General features: G+C 42.5%; 1 protein-coding gene across 1 annotated transcript in view; it reads left to right on the top strand.

Moving 5' to 3' along the window:
- yap1 (Yes1 associated transcriptional regulator) overlaps positions 1–18,350 on the top strand; it is a 40,648-nt gene extending 22,298 nt beyond the window's left edge. The window contains exons 5-8 of the mRNA XM_079514123.1: positions 2,996–3,162; positions 7,541–7,671; positions 11,720–11,832; positions 14,066–18,350. Of these exons, the coding sequence (XP_079370249.1) occupies positions 2,996–3,162; positions 7,541–7,671; positions 11,720–11,832; positions 14,066–14,301 (647 nt within the window). The 3' untranslated portion in view covers positions 14,302–18,350. The remainder of the gene's footprint in view (positions 1–2,995; positions 3,163–7,540; positions 7,672–11,719; positions 11,833–14,065) is intronic.
- The last annotated feature ends 2,247 nt before the right edge of the window (positions 18,351–20,597 follow it).

Here is a 20,597-nt window from a genome sequence, read left to right on the forward strand (position 1 = left end):
CATGCCTGTCTAGGGTTTGAATGGACAGGTGGGCCTGTTGAAGGATCAACATATGGATCAACATATGGAATGTCAGAACAGGTTCTGACATACGTATATCCATATATGGAGATCTAAGGGTTTGATGTGTGAGGCCAATATATCAGGGATCTCCATATATGGGAGCTTTCCAATGTACAGTACAGTACAGTACAGTACAGTACAGTACAGTACAGTACAGTACAGTACAGTACAGTACAGTACAGTACAGTACAGTACAGTACAGTACAGTACAGTACGAAGTACAGTACATGACATAGTACAGTACAGTAATAACAGACCTACAAGCTCACAACGTGTTGGGCTTACAGTACAGTACAGTACAGCACCACTCGGTTCAGACGGGTCTTATACTTACTGCACTATATCTGAGAGTCAAATATTGCAATTTTTACTCCTTTATACCTGTTCTACAAGCTCATAAAAATTTGTCCGCGACCCACAAATAGGTCCCGACCCACTGTTTGGGAAACAGTGCTGTAAAGTGTCCATCTCAACTGACAGACTGCCAACTGCCCCCATGTGCTCTAATGGTGCCCTGATGGTGAGAGCTATCAGGGCCGACAAGGGCCCTGTATCTGACGGAGATAAGAGATGTAACGCACTGCTTCAGTTGTGTGTGTGTGTGTGTGTGTGTGTGTGTGTGTGTGTGTGTGTGTGTGTGTGTGTGTGTGTGTGTGTGTGTGTGTGTGTGTGTGTGTGTGTGTGTGTGTGTGTGTGTGTGTGTGTGTGTGTGTGTGTGTGTGTGTGTGTGTGTGTGTGTGTGTGTGTGTGTGTGTGTGTGTGTGTGTGTGTGTGTGTGTGTGTGTGTGTGTGTGTGTGTGTGTGGGTATACTTTTGAGGATCAAATGTCCCCACAAGTATCGTAGAATGTGTGATTCAGGTTAGGAGTTATGCCTGATTCGTACTTTGTACTACCAAAATAGTCCTCACAATTCAATTCAATGGAGCTTTATTGGCATAAGAAAACATACGTTTATATTGCCGTGTGTGTGTGCGTGTGTGCGTGTGCGCGCGCGCGCTTGCGTGCGCAAGCAATCGGGGGGGAGCCCAGCCCAGGCAGGGCGGGGCCTCCAGAGCTTCCCAGGGAGAGCCCAGGGCCCATTCAGAAACACAGATAGTGTAAACAGACAGTGATTGAATGGAGATGAGAGAGAACCGGGAGGGGGGAGTAGTGGTGGTTTTGTGGGCTATAGTGGAGGGGGCAGGAAGGGGGACACTGTAGACAGAAAAGCAGCACCACATGAAAATTGTGGCTCCGGCCCGTCGATAGCTTTGTTTTCGCCTCGCGGTGCCTCAGGCTGCATAAATAAACAGTGCTCCTCATTGGTTCAAACGACTGCAAACACCCTTGTGGGTTTGAGCGCCTTTAGTTTCTTCTCTTGCGCTGCTTACGGTGATAAAAACAAACGGCTTGGCCTACTTTGCATTGATTGCCACAATTACGTGTTGTTTTTCACTGATCTTTATTAGAGCCAGCGCCCCACCCCTCAAATCACCCCCGACTCCATCTCTATACACACACACGCCCCGCTGGGATACGGAATAACAAAAGATCTTTCGGGGAGTGATCAGGTATTCTGAAGTCATGATTTTGTTTTGAGGTACTTGACTTCAATAGCCCTTAATGGGCTCACCTTGGCTGAGCGAGTGCTTTGGAAAGTAAAGACAATAGCAAACAGTGTTTACATGGCAAATCCCTGTTGTAGTTGTTCGTCACCCACAGGGCGTAGCGAGTTGAATTGATTCATTGCACTCAGCAGGGCTAAACAAAAGCACACACGATGCAGAGCCCAGCCTGGTCTTATACTTGCTCTATTCTGGTGTCTCGCGCCGAAAATAGAAGATCTACAAGCTCAAGAGATGTCGTGCTGCAACGCCGCATTGAGCTTGGTCTGCTATTTTTGCCGCGAGACACGATGCACAACCAAGTATATAACGCTGGCTTTATGTGTGCGTGTTGATTAACGATGCATGCAAACGGAAAACGTCAGGGCCGGTCAGTCGAATCTGCCGGGATAATCTGTTACTTGTTTTGAGGGAAACAAAAACGGCTCAATGAGGATCACTCATGACTGATGCAATGTACAAAAAAAAACTCCACACAAAGCCTTGTCTCAGTCAGCGAGTGGGAGGGAATCAGGTCTTACAGGAATTAATTGTTCTTTGAGACTTGGCGCAAACCCTCCATCGGGAGTTCCCTCGCCCCACGCAACCTGCTACACTGGCTCGGCTCTTTTATGTGCTTCGTGTCAGACTAAATGCTGCAGATCGAGCAGTCATGTCGACTGTGTCAGACTAACGCAAGGATATTCTATATTTGACTCCTGGCTATCCTGGATGATGCTCTTTGTGAAATTCCCTTCGGGGACTAATCAAGTTTTGTCTTTTGGCTTTTACGTCGGTTATGATATGCTTGTTGTTGATTTAGCAATTTTGGATTCAAGCTGCTGACTGATATTTTGATTTGTAACCTTTCTTTCACACTGCCACATAATTCAATAATAATAATAAATAAAAAACACTCATTAGAAACTGGTTTAACTGAACCCCATATATAACCACGCTATCCCAAACGCTACATCTTTATATTTATTATATATATTTGTAATCTTGCTCTTATCTCTTACCTGTACCCATCCTGTCTTTCACACTGACTGCTATTGCTGGTACGACGCCTGAATTTCCCCACGGGCAGTGGTGGAAAGTAACTTAATTACATTTACTCAAGTACTGTAATGCAATTTAAAGGTACTTTTACATTAATTTAGAAAAATGCCACATTTTTCAACACTTTATACTTCTACTCCACTACATGGTTGACTTAGAGGATGATCAAGTGGGGCGTTCATTTACAAAAGTTAAAACATGGAGATAACATATCTAACTTAAAAGCACTTCTTCCACCCACTGTTTTATCTGGTCCTTATCTTCCCTCTTTAATCTTCCGCTACAGCCCTGAACCAGCAGAGGATCTCCCAGAGTGCCCCAGTGAAGCTGCACGGGGGGCCGCCTCCCGCCCACAGCTCGGTCCTGGGGGGCAACGGCCAGCTCAGGCTGCAGCAGATGGAGAAGGAACGGCTGCGACTGAAGCAACAGGAGCTGCTCCGTCAGAGACCCCAGGTCAGGAACCACAAGACCTTTAGCAATACTATAGCCATCACCATTAATACAATACTATAGCCCCTGTCCCCCAGCCACCGCCATCACCATTAATACATAATACTATAGCCCCTGTCCCCCAGCCACCGCCATCACCATTAATACATAATACTATAGCCCCTGTCCCCCAGCCACCGCCAATCAGCAGCAGCTAGAGGCGGGATCAAGGCAGCACTGTGTATGCCTTGATCCCGCCTCTAGCTGCCGCTGATTGTCCAGGCCGTTTTGTGGCCGGGCATCAACAAGTCTGCCTGAGAGTTCCCAGATGGGAGCAGGAGGGGGGAACCCAGTGTACTCTCTGCTGCCCCATCTGGCGGAGTCAGGTTAGGGGGGGGCTTATAGGTCTAAAACACTTACTTTTTCATGGGTTGTGTGTGAAGGGGGGGCACCAATGCGTAATTGCGTATCCAGTGTAGTTATTTAGTCACAAGCTCTTGTTAATACTTTTCATTGGTTAATAAATATTTGCAAAATCCCTAGATTGTGGTCAAACCGTTGTGGACGCACTGGACGCATTTTTCGTAAAACCGATGGAGAAATGCCGCAAAAAACGAAAAACGCGCTCTGTGTGCAGGGACCTTTACTGAGAAATAAATGGGTCAGCTAGCATTTTAGCCGTTGTCTCACAAAAAACTGAAACTGGCTAGCTGACCCATCTCTCAGTAACTGTTTTACCTCATTTGTTTCCATTAGGAAGACATTTCTGAGTAACAGTAGGGGCAGATTTAGAACTGCTTTCAAATATTTGACCAAAACCGCAGGATTTGCGATATCAAGCCCAGAACTAAAAAACAACAACTCCTGAACTATCCCGTCTAACCAGGATTTGTATGAGTGCTGGAAATCCTTGAATCTACTGGAGTTTCAGTGTCTAATGAACCCAGTCCATTTAGGAATACCAATAGGCCACAAGACCAGTTATTTACTATATACAAAGCTATGTTGTAGCTATAGTCTTTACAGACATAATATGCTATTACAGATGATATCCAGGGTTTGTACTGTTGGGGAATCCTTGAATATGATTGTATTCTATTATTTTCATGGTCAGCAAGGGGTGAATTATGAATTATTCCGTTTTTGTTCTGTAAATGGTTAAATGTGCTGTCTTAGCGCTCAGTGCTCTTAGTGAGGTGCAGAGGACAAATTTCACATGTGTGCGAGTGCAACCTGAAACACCCCAAAGGTTTCCATTATCATTGAAACTGCCAGAAATACACCTGAGAGGTGCGCAAATCTTTAACTCGAACGTCACATTTCTGTAAGAACAGAAAATCTGTTTTGGCTGCTGTCGAAAAAGGGATTTTATTTTGTTAACCACTGCTCAGGGTTTTGGCCGCTCTTGAACAAGGGCTTTTATTTTGTTAGGGCTTGCACTGCAGTGAAACTTGCAGTGAGTCATTGTGTGGTCACTTGATTGCTTCCTGACAGCGATGTGTCACACACAGAGCAGAGCCGCCCACGCTGGGCGGTGGAGCCCAGTTAGGCCCCGTTTACTCAAGGCCGTGTCAGTTCAGCAGAAAACAGCACTTTCTGATTATGAATGAGGGTTTCCGCTGGCTTTGTTTACCATGTCATTCACTGCAAGCTGTTGAAAGGTTCCCTGTCTAGGAAGTAGGGCTAGAACTATCAATTATTCTCTTAGTGATTATTCTATTGTTGACTTGTTTTTTTGTTTTATAAACATAAAATATTGATTAGTCCGATGAACCACTTAACTTCCCTCTTAGTAAACTGGATCTGAGTTGGCTTTGTAGTTTGTACTTGGACAGCTTTTTTCACTCTACACAAAATCTTTGTCAAAAGTAGCCGATCTACAAACTTGTAGATCTGATATTCTTTTGTGCTAATGCTACCCCAGAATTGGGTTCTGGTTTTCAAGTGGTCATTTTATAGTTGTCGTACATTACAATAGCATATCTGTAAGCTTATAGAGCGTGTAGTAGATGTGTGCGTGTTGAAGGGGGGCTAGTAGTATAGAGCCCTGGGGGACTCCGGTCATAGTGTTTAAGTGGTTAGATTGTCTTTATTGAGAACGCCGGCTATTCAGGAGTTCTTTCTGACAACAGCATGTGTGGATTTGAATTGCATGTACAATACAGTCTAAAGACATGAATGATTAACTGGTATGACGGACAAAGGCACTGATTAAAGATAAAATGAGTCAATAGATGACTTAATTAGCTTGGGGACAGGGTAGCTTAGAGGTCACCCATAACAGAAAATGTCCAGGTCCTTTCCCCACTGCATTTACAGTATATCCATTGTACTTATATTGGGCGACTGTGGCTCAAGAGGTAGAGCAGGTCGTCCAATGATCCATGGGTCGGCGGTTCGAATCCCGGCTCCTCCTGTCTACATGTCGAAGTGTCCTTGGGCAAGACACTGAACCCCAAATTGCTCCCGATGTGCTGGTTGGTACCTTGCATGGCTTCCGCCGCAATCGGTGTATGAATGTGTGTGTGAATGGGTGAATGTAATGCACAATCTATGTAAAGCGCCTTGGTTAAAGGCGCTATATAAATGCACCATTTACTCACATGAACCCTATAGCGTCTGATAGAATAGGATATTTTTACAGACAGGCTGACATGACAGCGTCCATGCACATTTGCAAAGTGGATCCTGAACAGTATCTCTGGGTTAAATCATTAGGAGGGTTGCAAAACCGCGTGGGCTGTCCTGCTTTGCAGTGGAAGCGAACCGTAATCTTGCGTTAATACTCGACACGCCCGAAGACGTGTGTTCCAAAAAAGTGCGACGAAAGCCAGTTAAGATCTGTCAAACTGCCCAGCAGATGGGCAAAAATAGAGCCATAAAACCATAAAGGATGTTGTTTACAGTACACAGGGCTGGTTGTAAAGCCAATGTCTTAATCAAAACCTGACTGTTTATGTGCATGCGTGGGATGTGAGGATAAGGCCTTGTTGCTCAAGCAGGAAACACCTTCAGATGAACTGTTCATGTAAAATGTACACACCTTCACACAAGGAAAAGCCTGATTTTATTTTTCTCCCTCCGCTAAACAGATAAATAAGGGAGATTATCTGAGAGATCATTGTGTCCACTTCCCTCTTTTACCACCAGTAAAGGGAGAAAAGCCAGCATGAAGTATTCAACATGTTGTTTCCTTTTGCTCTCGAAATTATAGTGTCTTTAACTTGGCCTACTCCTCAAGGACGTACACTTAGAGAAAGGACATAAAGAACTGAAGTCTGAAGTGTGACCTCAGTTTTATCCCTTCACTGCTGCTGCCTGTGTGCGGAAAACAAATCTCTCTAAACAGTAGTCGGTCTGTTGCGTAATTGGAAACTCGGTGTAGAGAGTGAGAGAACGGGGACACGGTGACCCGGAGCGTATGTGATCCCTGAATGAAACATTCTATACCATAGGCGAGGGCACGGGAAGAGAGAGTCACGGGACAGCAGGTTCGTTCAGCACACGTCAGTGATCAATATTTACAAGTAGTCTCTGAGGAGCTAACAGACGTCCATCGCGAGCAGACCACCCTGAATTGTAAGGGCCATATTTTCGCCATAGTTCCTTACCCCTTATCCCTAAACTTCCTAGCCTTTTTTTTTTTACATTTTTTACATCGGCTAGTTGAACAATTTTAAAATATTTTTCAAAATGGTAAAAAAAAAACATGGTGTATCTGCTAAGTAGATAACACACAACACATTGTTCTCTTTGACATGCTTCTTTACTGTTAGATTCTTCTCCCTGCTCACTCTGGGTGGAAAAAAACAACAAAAAGACAATGGAGCTTGGTCAAAAAAACTAATTTCTCAGACTTATTTTACATCTGTAAAACCTGTGATGTGACAACAGGGTTGATTCTTGAGAGGAGTAGAGGCTCTGTCTGGAGTTGAACCTATAGTCGAAGGGATCGCATCTCAAGCCGGGAGGGGGGGGGGTCTAAATTGACCCTTACAAGTGTGTTACTCTGACAATATATATGGAACAAAATGGACCCTAACGGGTACGTTTGATTACATTTCTATTCTGTCAGTGTCAAGAGTTAAGGGGAGACCTTGCAATTTAGATGATTGAGAACCATTGCTCTGTCTATGCCAGTAGTGGTCCGGGGACCACCAGTGGTCCTTGAGGAGGTTCCAGGTGATCCCCACCTAAATCATGGAGAGTGGTAGAGTGGTAACCAAATGGACCCTTATAGATCATTAACTCTTGAGAGCGTAATATATGAAACCATTTGGTTTCATTATACGCTCTCAAAGTTCAATTATTGTTAAACATCTGCATTACTTAATATACAAGAACTCTATGTCATGGATGGCTCCACTCAGTCCGTGTGTTTTTGTTTCGATCTGGGTTGTAGGAGCTCGCCATACGGAACCAGCTCCCCACCAGCATGGAGCAGGACGGCGGTACCTTGAACCCAGTGTCCTCCCCCATGGGCCAGGACGCACGGACCATGACGGCCAACAGCTCGGACCCATTCCTCAACAGGTTGGTTTGGATGCACGCACATGCACATGCACACGCAGCCACATGAGCGTCTCTAATCAAAAATTACTCGAAGCAGAACATCGCTTTCTCAAGATGTGGGAAAGCCATATTAGAAAAATGGGTTTTTTTTTATTTGTTTTTATCAAGATTTAGCAGAGAAAATATTCAGGCTGCAGATTGAATGGGTGGTGTGTTTTGGTCTTGTACATTAGTGTCTGAGGCGTTGATTGGTATGGAGAACAAGCTAGCAATACCACAAAGGAACGAGCAATACCACAATGGAAAAATGCTGTTTCAAGTAAAATTCTTGTATTCAAGTAGAAGTACAAAAGTAATGGTATTACAATATACTTACGGTACCAATAAAAGTACAGATTCCTTTTCCCACAAAATATGGCCAATCTACAAACTCACTCATGCATTGTGATCTGGTATTTCCAAAGTGTAACATGGGGCTTGGCGCTTAAGTGGCTAATTTTGGAATAATAATCAAAATCTGCAGTAGTACAGTAATGTAGTGCATGTGCTTATGTTACTTTCCAGCACTGTGAGTGATTTCAGTACTGTGATGTTATTCATTATCCATATTTGAGGAAAGGTTCAGCCCTATCTGGCCTCTATTGATGTCCAGTGTAAATTAATAGTTTTTTAAAAGTTAAATATTAAGGCCATGATGTTGACCTTCCCCGGGTCATAACACAACGGCTATGGAAAGTTTTCAGCCCAACCTGAGCTGGAGTGTGGGCATACATGAAAGTATATATTTTTATATTAGGATATATTCCGAGTACGTCTTCCACCAACTTGATAAAGGATGACATCAGTCTCCCTGGCTGGGTCTTTGACAGTGGTGGAAAAAGTACTCAAATGTTGTATTTTAAGTAAAAGTATCAATACTGCACTGCACTCTGTTATAAGTCAATTTAAAAGTTGATTCAAAATTGACTTAAAAGTACCAAAAGTTGATTCAAAATTGACTTAAAAGTACCAAAAGTAAAAGTACTCATTATGCAGAATGTCCCATTTCAAGTTTCCATGTATAGGAATCTTTTGAAAATAGCAGATCTACAAGAGCGGTTGTAGAACGGTATGTAGTTACTTTCCACCACTTGTCTTTGGTTAAAGTTAAGCTTGTTGGGCAGGCTGCATTTTGTCAGTGTACCTGGAAGTTTCTATATTGAGCTTCCAGTGTGAGCTTCCAGTGTGAGCTGCCTGTGTTACACAAGTTGCAGGGGAAAAAAATGTAGTCTCTGCCTTTTGACCCTGTTCACATGGCAGTGACTCATTGGAGCCAGGCAGCTCACTACTCGATTTGTGTGCACAATGTCGACCTCTGGTGTACAGCTGCGGTAGTGCAGGGAACAGCCGCTGTAAAGCCTGTCATAAAATCACATTCATCATGTAATTTAGATATTAAATATTCTTTTAGATAATGTTGACAGGAATAATGTATGAGCTTGTGTCGACTGTACGCCTTTGAGTTCCACTGACTCGTCTTCAGATTTAAGTTCAAAATGTAAGTTAAAAAGACCCAACTTTATTAACATGTTATAACAACATGAACCATGATACTATTGTGGAATGAAGGGATTTGTTATGGGGAGGTGGACCAAGTATAGAGCCCTGGGGGACCCTGGTCAACTTAAGTATAGGGTTTACGTTAATGGTTTTCAACCAGTGGTCCTTGAGGGGTTTCCAGGTGGTCTCCAGCTAAATGATGGAGAGTTGGTAACCCAATGGACCCTTATTAGATCTTTAACTCTTTTGAGCGTAAAATGAAACTAATGAATACCATGTTATACTCTCAAGACGTAAAGTATTGTTAAACATTGGCTTTAGACTTAATTTACAAGAAATCTACACAATTTGATAATTTGCCTCCTATTGGTACCAACATCAATACAGTAAGAAATTGTGGACAAAATCTTATCCAACAACAACAAAATATTCTTGGGTCTGAGAGGCTAAATCTCACCAAATGGTGGTCCGTGGCTCAAATGCTGAATAAATAATGGACCTTGATATGAAAACGGTTGAAAACCGCTCGTTTAAGTGGTTAAATGAACAGTGTGTAGTGTGAGTCGAAACAAGTTTGTTCAGATCACCCTCTTCTTTCATATTTCATAATAATGTTAACCAAGCATAAAAAAGGGGGGAAAAAGTTCACAAATGGCTGCTGTTTTTAATAGTTGCACCCTGGGAGCTACATTAGCTATTTTCTACTTGTCTACTTTTATGTGACACTATTGTGCAATGCTATTGTACAACACCATTGTGTATCAACGTAATTCGTATTCATTTTATTGTCAATTTGTATAAAACACACACATACACGCGGGTGCACACACACTTCTCGATTGCTTGATTAATTGAAAAAGTAATCGATAGAATAATGACAAATAATATAATGGCCTGCCACAATTATTACACAATTGCCTAATCGCAATTATTTGAGATAATGACAACTATTTTTGCATTATCGGCAATCGTTTCCATGTTGAAACATGGAAGTTTTGTATAATGTGTCAGTGATTTCTTTGCATTTTTAAGTTATTTGTCATATCTGCCCTGTGCAATTTGTGATTACGAAGACTAACCGATAATTGTAACGTTCCACAAACACAATTCAATCGTTAATCGCAATTATTTGTGTCAATTAATTGTCAACTTAAATGTGTAATCGTGACGGCCCTAATAATGGAAGGGATGAAACGAGGATAGAGATGAACTGCAAACAGGCCCCATGAGAACATCAGTGCAGACCGGCCAATCTAATCTCCCTCACTCCCTCCCTTGTTCCCTCGCTCCATACCCCCTTCCACTCCCCTGCTCTCACAATAGCCTCATTCATCCTGTCCCTACCATATTCAGCCTACATATTTTCTCTGCTAATTAGTATAGGCTTGTCAAATCTGTATCTCTCTCTTTCGCTCTCTCCCTCTTTCTCTCTCTCTGTCCTTCTCACTCAATGCTATATCCTAGAAATGAAGAAAGGGAGATTCTGCTTTAACAAAGTCATTCGTGATTCCGCTCTGTGTGTGTGTGTGTGTGTGTGTGTGTGTGTGTGTGTGTGTGTGTGTGTGTGTGTGTGTGTGTGTGTGTGTGTGTGTGTGTGTGTGTGTGTGTGTGTGTGTGTGTGTGTGTGTGTGTGTGTGTGTGTGTGTGTGTGTGTGTGTGTGTGTGTGTGTGTGTGTGTGTGTGTGTGTGTGTGTGTGTGTGTGTGTGTGTGTGTGTGTGTGTGTGAGATACACATATATATATATATATATATATATAGGGGGCATTGGCAGGAAAGGGCTCCTGTTGGTTTTCAGACAGTTAGGTCTGTCAGATTGCTTTAATTAAATTAAAGGAGCTTATTTTGGGAGTAGAGTTAAGTGGCGTAATCCAGAGCTCTGCTCTAGGAAGACTGTCTTAAATCTGGAAAAGAGAATTGTAATACATGATCAGTGACTAGACCGTCTCAACCTTTTTTTTTATTTCAGTTTAACCGAGAATGTACAAAATGGTGTCCATTTGGTTACATTTGGTACACTCTCGAGAGTTGCAGACATATTGGAGTTCCTAACTATTTAGCTTATGACCTCTAGAACCCTGACGGACCGCATTGGGGGTCCCCACCCATACCCACGTTGAGAGCCAGTATACTAGACCAATGGTTCTGGCGACTCTTAACGGATCCATTTGGTTCCATTTGTACACTCTCTTAGTTAAATTGAGGATATTGCAGTGTAGATAATGCAAATCATATATTAAATGGGGGTCAGTGCCCTAATGCATATCGTCTCTGTCAGATGGAAACATCATTATGTCCAAAACTATTACTTTTCAAGACTCAAATAGCGAACACAGGAGATCTACAAGCTCAAAGCTTCGCGGCACATTTCGAGCTTGTGGATCTGCTACTTTTGAAAATATGGAGAGGTTTCTGCCCAACAGCAACAATATCAAAGGTCCTTGAAATGAAAATAGATTATTATTTTTATACTTTTTAATAATTTTTCAACCTTTGTGTGTATGACACCCCATCCCCCTCCCCCCCTTTCAGCGGCACCTACCACTCCAGAGACGAGAGCACAGACAGCGGCTTAAGCATGAGCAGCTACAGTGTTCCTCGCACCCCCGATGACTTCCTCAACAGTGTGGACGAGATGGACACTGGTGAGCCCCCCCCCCCCCCCCCACACACACACACACACAGACGAGGAATTCACTCTCAAGGTGTCAATATGTATTGGATTATTTTTGAGGGGCGCTATATACAGCTTTTTGTCACAACACGTGTCACATTTGCCATTGACAATGAAAGGAGAATTTACGTCATGAGCAAATCTTCTTTTTTTTAAACAGTGCAACTGTTTTAATTCAGCTCGGGGCTATATATACTTTATCACATACGTTTGGTTGTCATCTTACAGACGATAGGCTGACACAGTAGGCTGACAGGAAATGGGGGGTGACATGCAGTAATGGCAGTCGGGATTGGGAGTCGAACCCGCAGCACACTGCCAGACTGGATTACCAGCCATTGTGCCTGGACCGCTGAGCCACGGCCCAGGCTGGGTGTGATATTATTTTTTTTTAACTTAATTTTAAAAACCTAATCGGCAATCAGCAGCACCCTCTGGTGTACACATGTTTGGACAGTGATACACAGACAAACCGTGGGACAGGCTGCAGCCTGCCTCATTGCAACGGTATTGTACTTGCTTTTCAGTTAACAAAGCCATGTAGATTATGACATGGAGGTATATTGTTGAATAGTGAAAAAGATGGTTCAGAGAACATTTACATGCGTTTATGGAATATTGTCTTTAGGTCATGTATGTATGAAGGTACTGGTCATGAAGGTACTGGTCATTTAGTGCCGCAATTACCACAAATGAAATCGGTCCTGGCTGTCGTGGACCAGTGTCGATTACGTTGACTAAAACTATGACGAAAAATGTTTGTTGACTACCTTTTTTCACTGATGAAAACTAAATGGAAACTAAGCTATGGTAATTAAAAATAAGACTAAATATACTGTCAATTTCATCAACAAATGAAAACTAAACTAAAATGTTAGCAAGGGACTAGTGGAGAAGAGATCCAGTAGAACTAAGGTCACCTTCACACCAGAAAACGGGGGTTTTGCTTCACTTCAAAACGCAGCAGAGTGCGGATCACGCTTTTAAGATGACCCGTGGACACACGTCGTCTAATGAAGAGATAGAAGCCCTTATTGCAATATGGGCCATGGCCAGACCATCATACAGGCTTATGCTGAAGATTACATACACGAACAATGCAGTGTACAGGATATATACATAATTATAGCAAGAGAATGGAGGAGATTAGGTTCCATCGCACATTTGCACAATGTTGCATAAAGTGTACGCACGCACACACACACGTCCAGTCCCCGACGATACACACTGCAACCACGTTACCATCACTTTACGTCCTAAAGTCCTAACTATCGCTCAAAGTATATATATTTTTAACACGTATATATTTCACTGTATAGTTTATGAATTGAACACATTGATAAGGTTCCTGCTGCGTTTCCAATTGCTGCAGTTATACAGCGCAGTGTGAAGGCAAACCGCAGCAAATGAAATATGCAAGAATCCCAATTTCTCCGCCCATTCGCATCGAGTCTACCAAAGTGGTAGGTGGGTAGGTGGGAATGTGACCTAAGACAAGTCGTCACGGGTGCGTGACTGCGCATGGGTGTCATTGACCGTAAATAGCTGATCTACAAGCGTCTCAGTGCTTGTAGATCAGCTATTTTCGGCATGCAGCTATTTCAATGGCATCATGGCCTGCCAAAAATAACATTTTACTCGAAACAAAAAATTAGATTTAGTCGACTAAAATCTCATGATATTTAGTCGACTAAAACTAGACTAGAAGTAAAACATTTCAGGTATAGGGTAGGTAGCTTGAGTGATATTTCTTTTTTGTGATTTTCTTTTGTTAGATCACTATATTCTGATAGTAATCACTGTGTCAGTGTTTGTTCAATAACAGGGGTCTCCCTGTCTCTCCAGCTCTTTAATGAACATAAAATACATTAGTAGAGAGTATCCATTAATCAGCTTAATTTTTATAGAGTTCCAGTTCCAATTTTGTCTGCTCATTTGTTTGTATCATCACTTACAATTCCACTTGTTTAATCTGTATCCTGACTGCGTTCTCTATCCTGATTGGATGAAATTGGTATCCCGACCTGAATTTTCTGTTTAATAAATAGCTGGAGAGACACTGCTGTTACTGAACAGGGCTTTTTAACTCTTATTTTAACCAAGGAAAATCACTTACCCTATTCTTAACAGAATTGTATTCAAAAGACCAAACTAAATTTCCTGTCAAAATCAGCACTGACATGGACTCCCTTTTTGTCACGCAGGGGACTCGCTTCCGGCCTCCATGGGGACGCAGCCCAGCCGCTTCCCCGACTACCTGGACGCCATCCCCGGCACCGACGTGGACCTGGGCAGCCTGGAGAGTGAGAGCATGGCCGTGGAGGGAGAGGAGCTGATGCCCAGCCTGCAGGAGGCCCTCAGCTCCGACATCCTCAACGACATGGAGTCCGTGCTGGCGGCCACCAAGATCGACAAGGAGAGCTTCCTCACATGGTTATAGAAGGCTCCACAGCAAGGGGGGCGCAAAAGTTATAACACCACAACAGCTCTCTGAACTGTTGAGACAAGACACTAAAGCAGTGGTTCTCAAACTTTATATATATAATATCAAGGACACCCCCCCCCCCCCCCCCCCCCCCCATAACTCGGCGAGTGTACACGAAATAAACCAAATGGACCGGTTTGTACATTCTCAGAGTTGCAGACCTGTAAAGGGTCCGTTTGGAACCATCCTCAAAGGAACCCTGAGGGGGTCCCCGGACCCCACTTTGAGAACCAGTGCACTAAAAAGCGAGTCTCTCTGCACGTCCCTCTGTTTGAGGCAGTGATATTCTGTTCTTTTCGTTCTGTTATTTTGTTTTTCTCACCTGTATTTTTTTGTCTGTGTTTTCAAGGCTGGCCCATGAACAGGCAATTAAACTTGCGCCTTTTCCCCTGGTTCCACCCTCATTGCCGTGCTGGGCTGGAGTGTATGTATACTTGGTCAGAAAAAGGACTGCCGTCATCCACAGCTGCCTGTGAGCGTCTAGTGCCTCATTTTACTACAAGCTAGCATGAGACCATGCTACTTGGGACTATTTCTTCCAGATTGACTACCATTTATATTTGGCCTCCTTTTTAATGAATGGAACTGTTTTTTCTCGAATCCTTGTGAGCCTGAACCAAAAATGATGTATCTGGTGCGAACGGAACAGTACTGATTTGGAGTACAGGTGACATGAGGCCTAGTTTGGACATGTTGTCTTTGGTGGGGTGAAAGGGTTTGGACTAATAGCGCCTGGCAGGAGGGGGACTACACTACTACTACATTGCTGCTTGGCTGTGCCAGCAAGTCTAAGTTAAACCGTTGTCATCAAGTGCCTTCAGTTGTATTTTTGTTTTATATTTTCTTTTCTTTTTTGCGAGCAAAACAACAAATTACCACGTTTCTGTGTTGCAGCAACGAGCAATATCCAAGAGGTTGCCTTTCCTGAACATTAACAACATTCTGCTATGTGCGCTAATGTTCAGTAATCAAAACTATATTTCTCTATTTTATAAATGTATTATGGGATTTAGGGACTTTTTTTATTATTATTATTTGAACACTAGCTTCTTTGTATCTCAGTCTTACTCGAGCCTAATTCATGATTCATTCTTGGTTTTAACCTTTTAGTATTCTTTTTATTTTAGGATATTACATAATGTATTATAGCTGAGATCAAACAGCCTTTTATATGCTTATTTGTTTTAAATTCCATAACCACTTGAACCCCAGCATCTATATTACGAGGGGAACATCAGCCAAAAAATGCAAGCTTGTAGATTGGCTATTTTTGGCAAAGAGACTTGGTGTAGATGTAAAAGAGCGGTCGGAACTCAAGCCTGTTTAACTAAGACTAGAGGGTTTAAGTGGTTAATAGATGGATTTTTCTAACAGGGTCAACTTTCACCGCATTACTACAGCTGATGTCACTCACTGATATGGAATCTTCTTTGATACAAAACAATTGAGTCATTTGGATCAGGTAGCTGATGTTGCATCTCTGCATGGCATCATAATGCTCATTATTATTGTACAGCTGTTGGTCACGTAGAGCATTTTATTTTTCCAATTTTTAAGATATTCTTCAACATTAACAAAAAAGGACATCTAAAGATTATTAAGATGAACTGTAGCTATTTGATCAATAAAATAAAATGTGATTACAATTCTACAGTTACAATGTTTGAAAAATATAAAATGGCTGAACTTAAGAGGTTGCCTATGTTTTTGAAACCCACATTGTATAGTGTTTGGGTGCATTCACACCGGAAGCAATACAAATAATCCCGGCACTTGAATCAAAGGGAAATGTGTTGCTCTGTTGCAGTCACACCGGAATGCAACATTTTAGCTTGAAGCAACATTTCTCCCACTCACACACTGACTGTCACTCTGTTTGCTTTGGCGAAAATAACTGAGTTTAATATTGTTCAGCTTGGGCCATTCATGCCACTCTCGGTGGAAAAGTGAAATGTGTTCTTTACGTCGACTTAACATTGATGTGCGTCGCCCAAACATTGCATCGCAGCTGGCGTGAAAGCACCTTTAGGTTGATAACGAGGGCTTCTGATAGACTGGTTTTAGATGTGTGTGAGAAGGTCGTCTGGTAAAGAGCGATTTTAAAAACTGCGTGATTCAAGATGCCAAAACGGTTTCGTAAAGACCTGCCCCCGCCTACCTCTGATTGGCCCATGGAACGTCACCTTCTGTGACGCATGTGGAACTGCTTAGCCTCTAGTCATGTGTCACACTCGCAAGCATGGAAATGGTGCTGGTCACCGGTGTCACAGTACCAGTAAGTGGTGACAGCCCCCTCACGACTTTTCCCTACTTGCGGGACTCGGGTGGGGGGGGTATGAGGATTTACTATTGAGTTCATATCGAGTTGGTTGGGCCTGAGTCTGTTCAAGCGAACTTAACAATGTTCGACACGGCAACTCGCGTGCTTTAGCTTGTGGTATTTCGTGGCTCAAGTTCGCTTGAGACGGCGCCCCTCCATCGTGGTCTATAACTTTATCACCAATCACAGGCGGGCGGATCTTTACGCAACTGTATCGGTGCCGCGAATGACGCGTACAAACTTGCCACGGTTAGACTGACATTGGTGACTCTGATTGTGCAGTTCCTCGCTTGTGATTTTAGCTGGGCACTGTTGTGACTTTGTATTCCAAAGATATTTTTGTAGTGAATCTTAACACCGTAAGCCCCCCCCCTCATTTTTATGGATCCAGAAATGGTATGATTTGTAATCAACCCTGTATAAATGAAAACATTTATAAGCTAATGAGAAAATGTATGTTTGTCTTGAGTCTGTGTGTTAGCTAATGTCTGAATGAGTTGTTATAGCAGAGAAAATCTGTATCTAGAAAAAGATTATGATTGATGATTGTTTGAGTGGCCTATAAGCTCAATTTACATTCGATCGCATGAGGGGGTCCGCTACCAAATAGAACCGATCCGCAACGTGGTGTTGGCTTGTGGAACTGTTCCTCTTTGCGAGAGACACCGTTGTACTACAGGGGAACAGAGTGTCATTCCAACACACCGTCACTCCAACTACGTGGCTTCCGCAAGCAGTTAGGGTTTGGGTTAGGGACAGGGTTAGTATTAAGCGCGTCGCAATGGCAGTGTGTCAGAATAACGGGCTTCGGAATGCCAGTGTGTAACCGTACTACAGAGACATTTAGCTTAACCCCAAGTTGAGTATGAGATTCTAGTAGAAGGGAAAGTGAATTCTTCCACAGTGCTCGCATGTTTACATTCTCTTGGAGTAATGAACTGCTTCAGCATCAGCAACAATAGTGGAGAGAACAGCATAGAGGTTTCCTCCCATATTGATCAGAATATTATGTTTACATGACATGACTACACATTTTGCATTACTGCTGTCATCTTGGGCAAATCTGCCTTTACCATGCGTGTCCTTGAGCATTGCCTTACAGTTTGCTAAATCGGCTCGATTCCCAGCATATTCATGAAATTTGCCAGTATTAACTACAGAACAAGAAAACGAACGGAGACATTTTTTGTTGCAAGAACGGTTTCTGTTTCAGGAGCTCCCAGTTAGTTTAGGATTTTCTTGCTCGTAGAATCGTGTGTAGGTGGGGGATATAAGATGGAAAAAACAGTGTTGGTGAGAACAATGCAACTACAGTAAAAGGTGATTTTTCTTTTTAAAGACTGGTACAGTACACTACAGTGCTTGTATTGCACGGCTACAGATTATTTCTTTTTTGTGTGTGTGTGTAAATGATGCCTTTTTTGTCACAAATGTTATGTTGATGCTTAGTGTGTAATTGTCAGAAAATAGTAAGCGGTTGACTGTCATTGTAGAGGTAGAACTAATTACACAAGTTAAAGGACTGTATTTAGATCTTTTTCTAAATGCACATGAAATGATTTATATTCAGTAATGATCTGTTTTTTTATAGATATATATGTGCATGTGTTTTAGAACCATAAATTCTGTTACATTATATCTCTTCATATGAAATTGGCCTGAAATAAAGTATACTTTGTTGTAATATGGCTCCTACGTTGTTGGTAGAGTATGTAATTTATACACACACACACACAGTAGGGATGCAACGATACAGGTTTTTTCCATTCCGATCCGATATATTAATTTATACATTTCCAGATATTTTGCCGATATCCGATATTTTACATAGCAAATGTAAATACAAAACGTGCATTAGCATTCTTTTTGAGGGGCGCAAGCCCTCCTATATTCGGCTATTAGTGTAGATTTCCGTCCTACACATTCATTGTCAATTTCCCATTGACAATGAATGGAGAATTTTACGTCATGTGTGTCTGGGAAAATCAGCCTGTCTATTTTTGAGTGGTGTAAACCACTCCTACGACTGGCTTTGTTAGTCTGTCTGTCTGTGCTCAAAAAATTAGCATGGTTGCTACGGTCACCCAGTTCACCCGGGTGTGATTTCATTACGTCAGACCACAGCTGATCAGGCTATATAAGACCTTACACCACTCAGTTCACACGGGTGTGATTTTTGTCCTACACAAAGCAAATAAACATGTTACATGTATGATGATAAGAGCGCCCCTCACTTCACACAGGTGTGATTTTTAAGGGGCGCTAGGCCCTTCTATAAACAGCTTTTGTCCCCAAACGTCTCAAGATTTGACATTGAAAGGGGAATTCAGGTCAAATGTCCACTAAATCTTGTCCCCACACGTCTCAATATTTGCCATTGACAATGAAAGGAGAAATTAGGTAAAATTCCGCTGAATATGATGTAAATTAAACATCAAAACATTAAACGCCATTGACATTGAAGGGAAAATGTATGTCATATGTAAACGAGCAAATCGGCTAAACAATCACGGCAACAGGCATTCTTCTGATTGGCCAGTATGAGATGATGATGTATGATGATAAGAGCTGATAATTCCGCTAAATATGATGTAAACTCAATCCGCCTCAGGAGTCCCTCAGCCTGGGCCACTGAAGTATTCAACTGATCCCAGATCAATTCTTTAACCTCTCTGTGCCTTCTCTCGGTGGAGACTATAAGCTCAGAGAAGATCTTGTCACTGGCATCCACAGCTGCTTCTGTAGAATTATTCAGGGTCTCTATGCTTTGTCTGAGGTCTTTCACTTCCTTCTTTCTTTGCTGGACATTTTGCTGACTTGTTACCAGCTGTTTCTGCGTGTCAGTCCTCTCTTCTGCAACTGACACAGTGTCATGGCCCTTATTTCCATCCATGATGCAGAGGTAGCAGATACCATAGATATATATAAACACTAGATGGCTCAAGGCGGAGTTTCTGACGTCGTTCACCCGGCAGCCATCTTACTTCGGGGATACAGTACAGTGTGTTCAATGGCAGCTCAAACAGAAACAGTCATAACTCGCTCAAATCTTGACGGATTTACAAACGGGTTGGTTTATTACAAACGTTGTCAACGTGGCTATGATTCAGGACGCTTATCTGCTTAATTTATGTTTTTTATATGAACGTCGTATAAAAGCATATAAGTATGCGGACGTCTCTGACGTTTATAACAAACCAAACCGTTTGAAAATCGGTTGAAAATTGAGCAAGTTATGGTCAGTTAAGAGTACATGCCCCATAGACACAATGTTATGTGTCCCGAGGTAAGATGGCCGCCACGTAACGACGTCGCTCTCCATTGGCCAACAGCGCGGGTGAGCTATCTAGTGTTTATATATATCTATGGCAGATACACTGCTGGTCTGTGCGACAAAGTGGCTGTGTTTACTAGTCCCCACCGAAACAAGGAAATGACGTTGATGCTTTACAAATCAGTTCACATTCTCCGCGAATGAAACAAGTGTTGTGATTGGTCGGGAAAATATCGTATCCGGGGGAAATACATCTGATGGATGTTCCGGAGGATACGTCCACCGATAGCTTCTTTGCCTTACGTTGTGACCAGGCTCTTCTTTTCGCAGATAAGTGAGCCTGGGACCGAGGCTAGGTCAATGTCTAACGTCACACTCATGTCACCATTACTCAGCCATAAAAGGAGTTCCCAATGCAGCTACACCCAAATATGAGCACACTGATTAACTGATTTCTGTATTTCTTCAACAATATGTCCACCGTAAGATGAACCTAAATAGGTTTGAATGGGGTTTCTAGTGTAAGTATGTAGGACTAGTAGCATGCCAAAGTTTGTGCTATTGCCATTGAGAATGCATTGGGCGTTTAAGTTAAATAACTCAGAAACTACAAAACATTTAAAAGTAAAAAGTTCCAGCATGTGTGCCCACAGTAAG

The sequence above is a fragment of the Electrona antarctica genome, assembly GCF_951216825.1.
Source record: "Electrona antarctica genome assembly, chromosome: 11".
In the NCBI taxonomy this organism is placed as follows: Eukaryota; Metazoa; Chordata; class Actinopteri; order Myctophiformes; family Myctophidae; genus Electrona; species Electrona antarctica.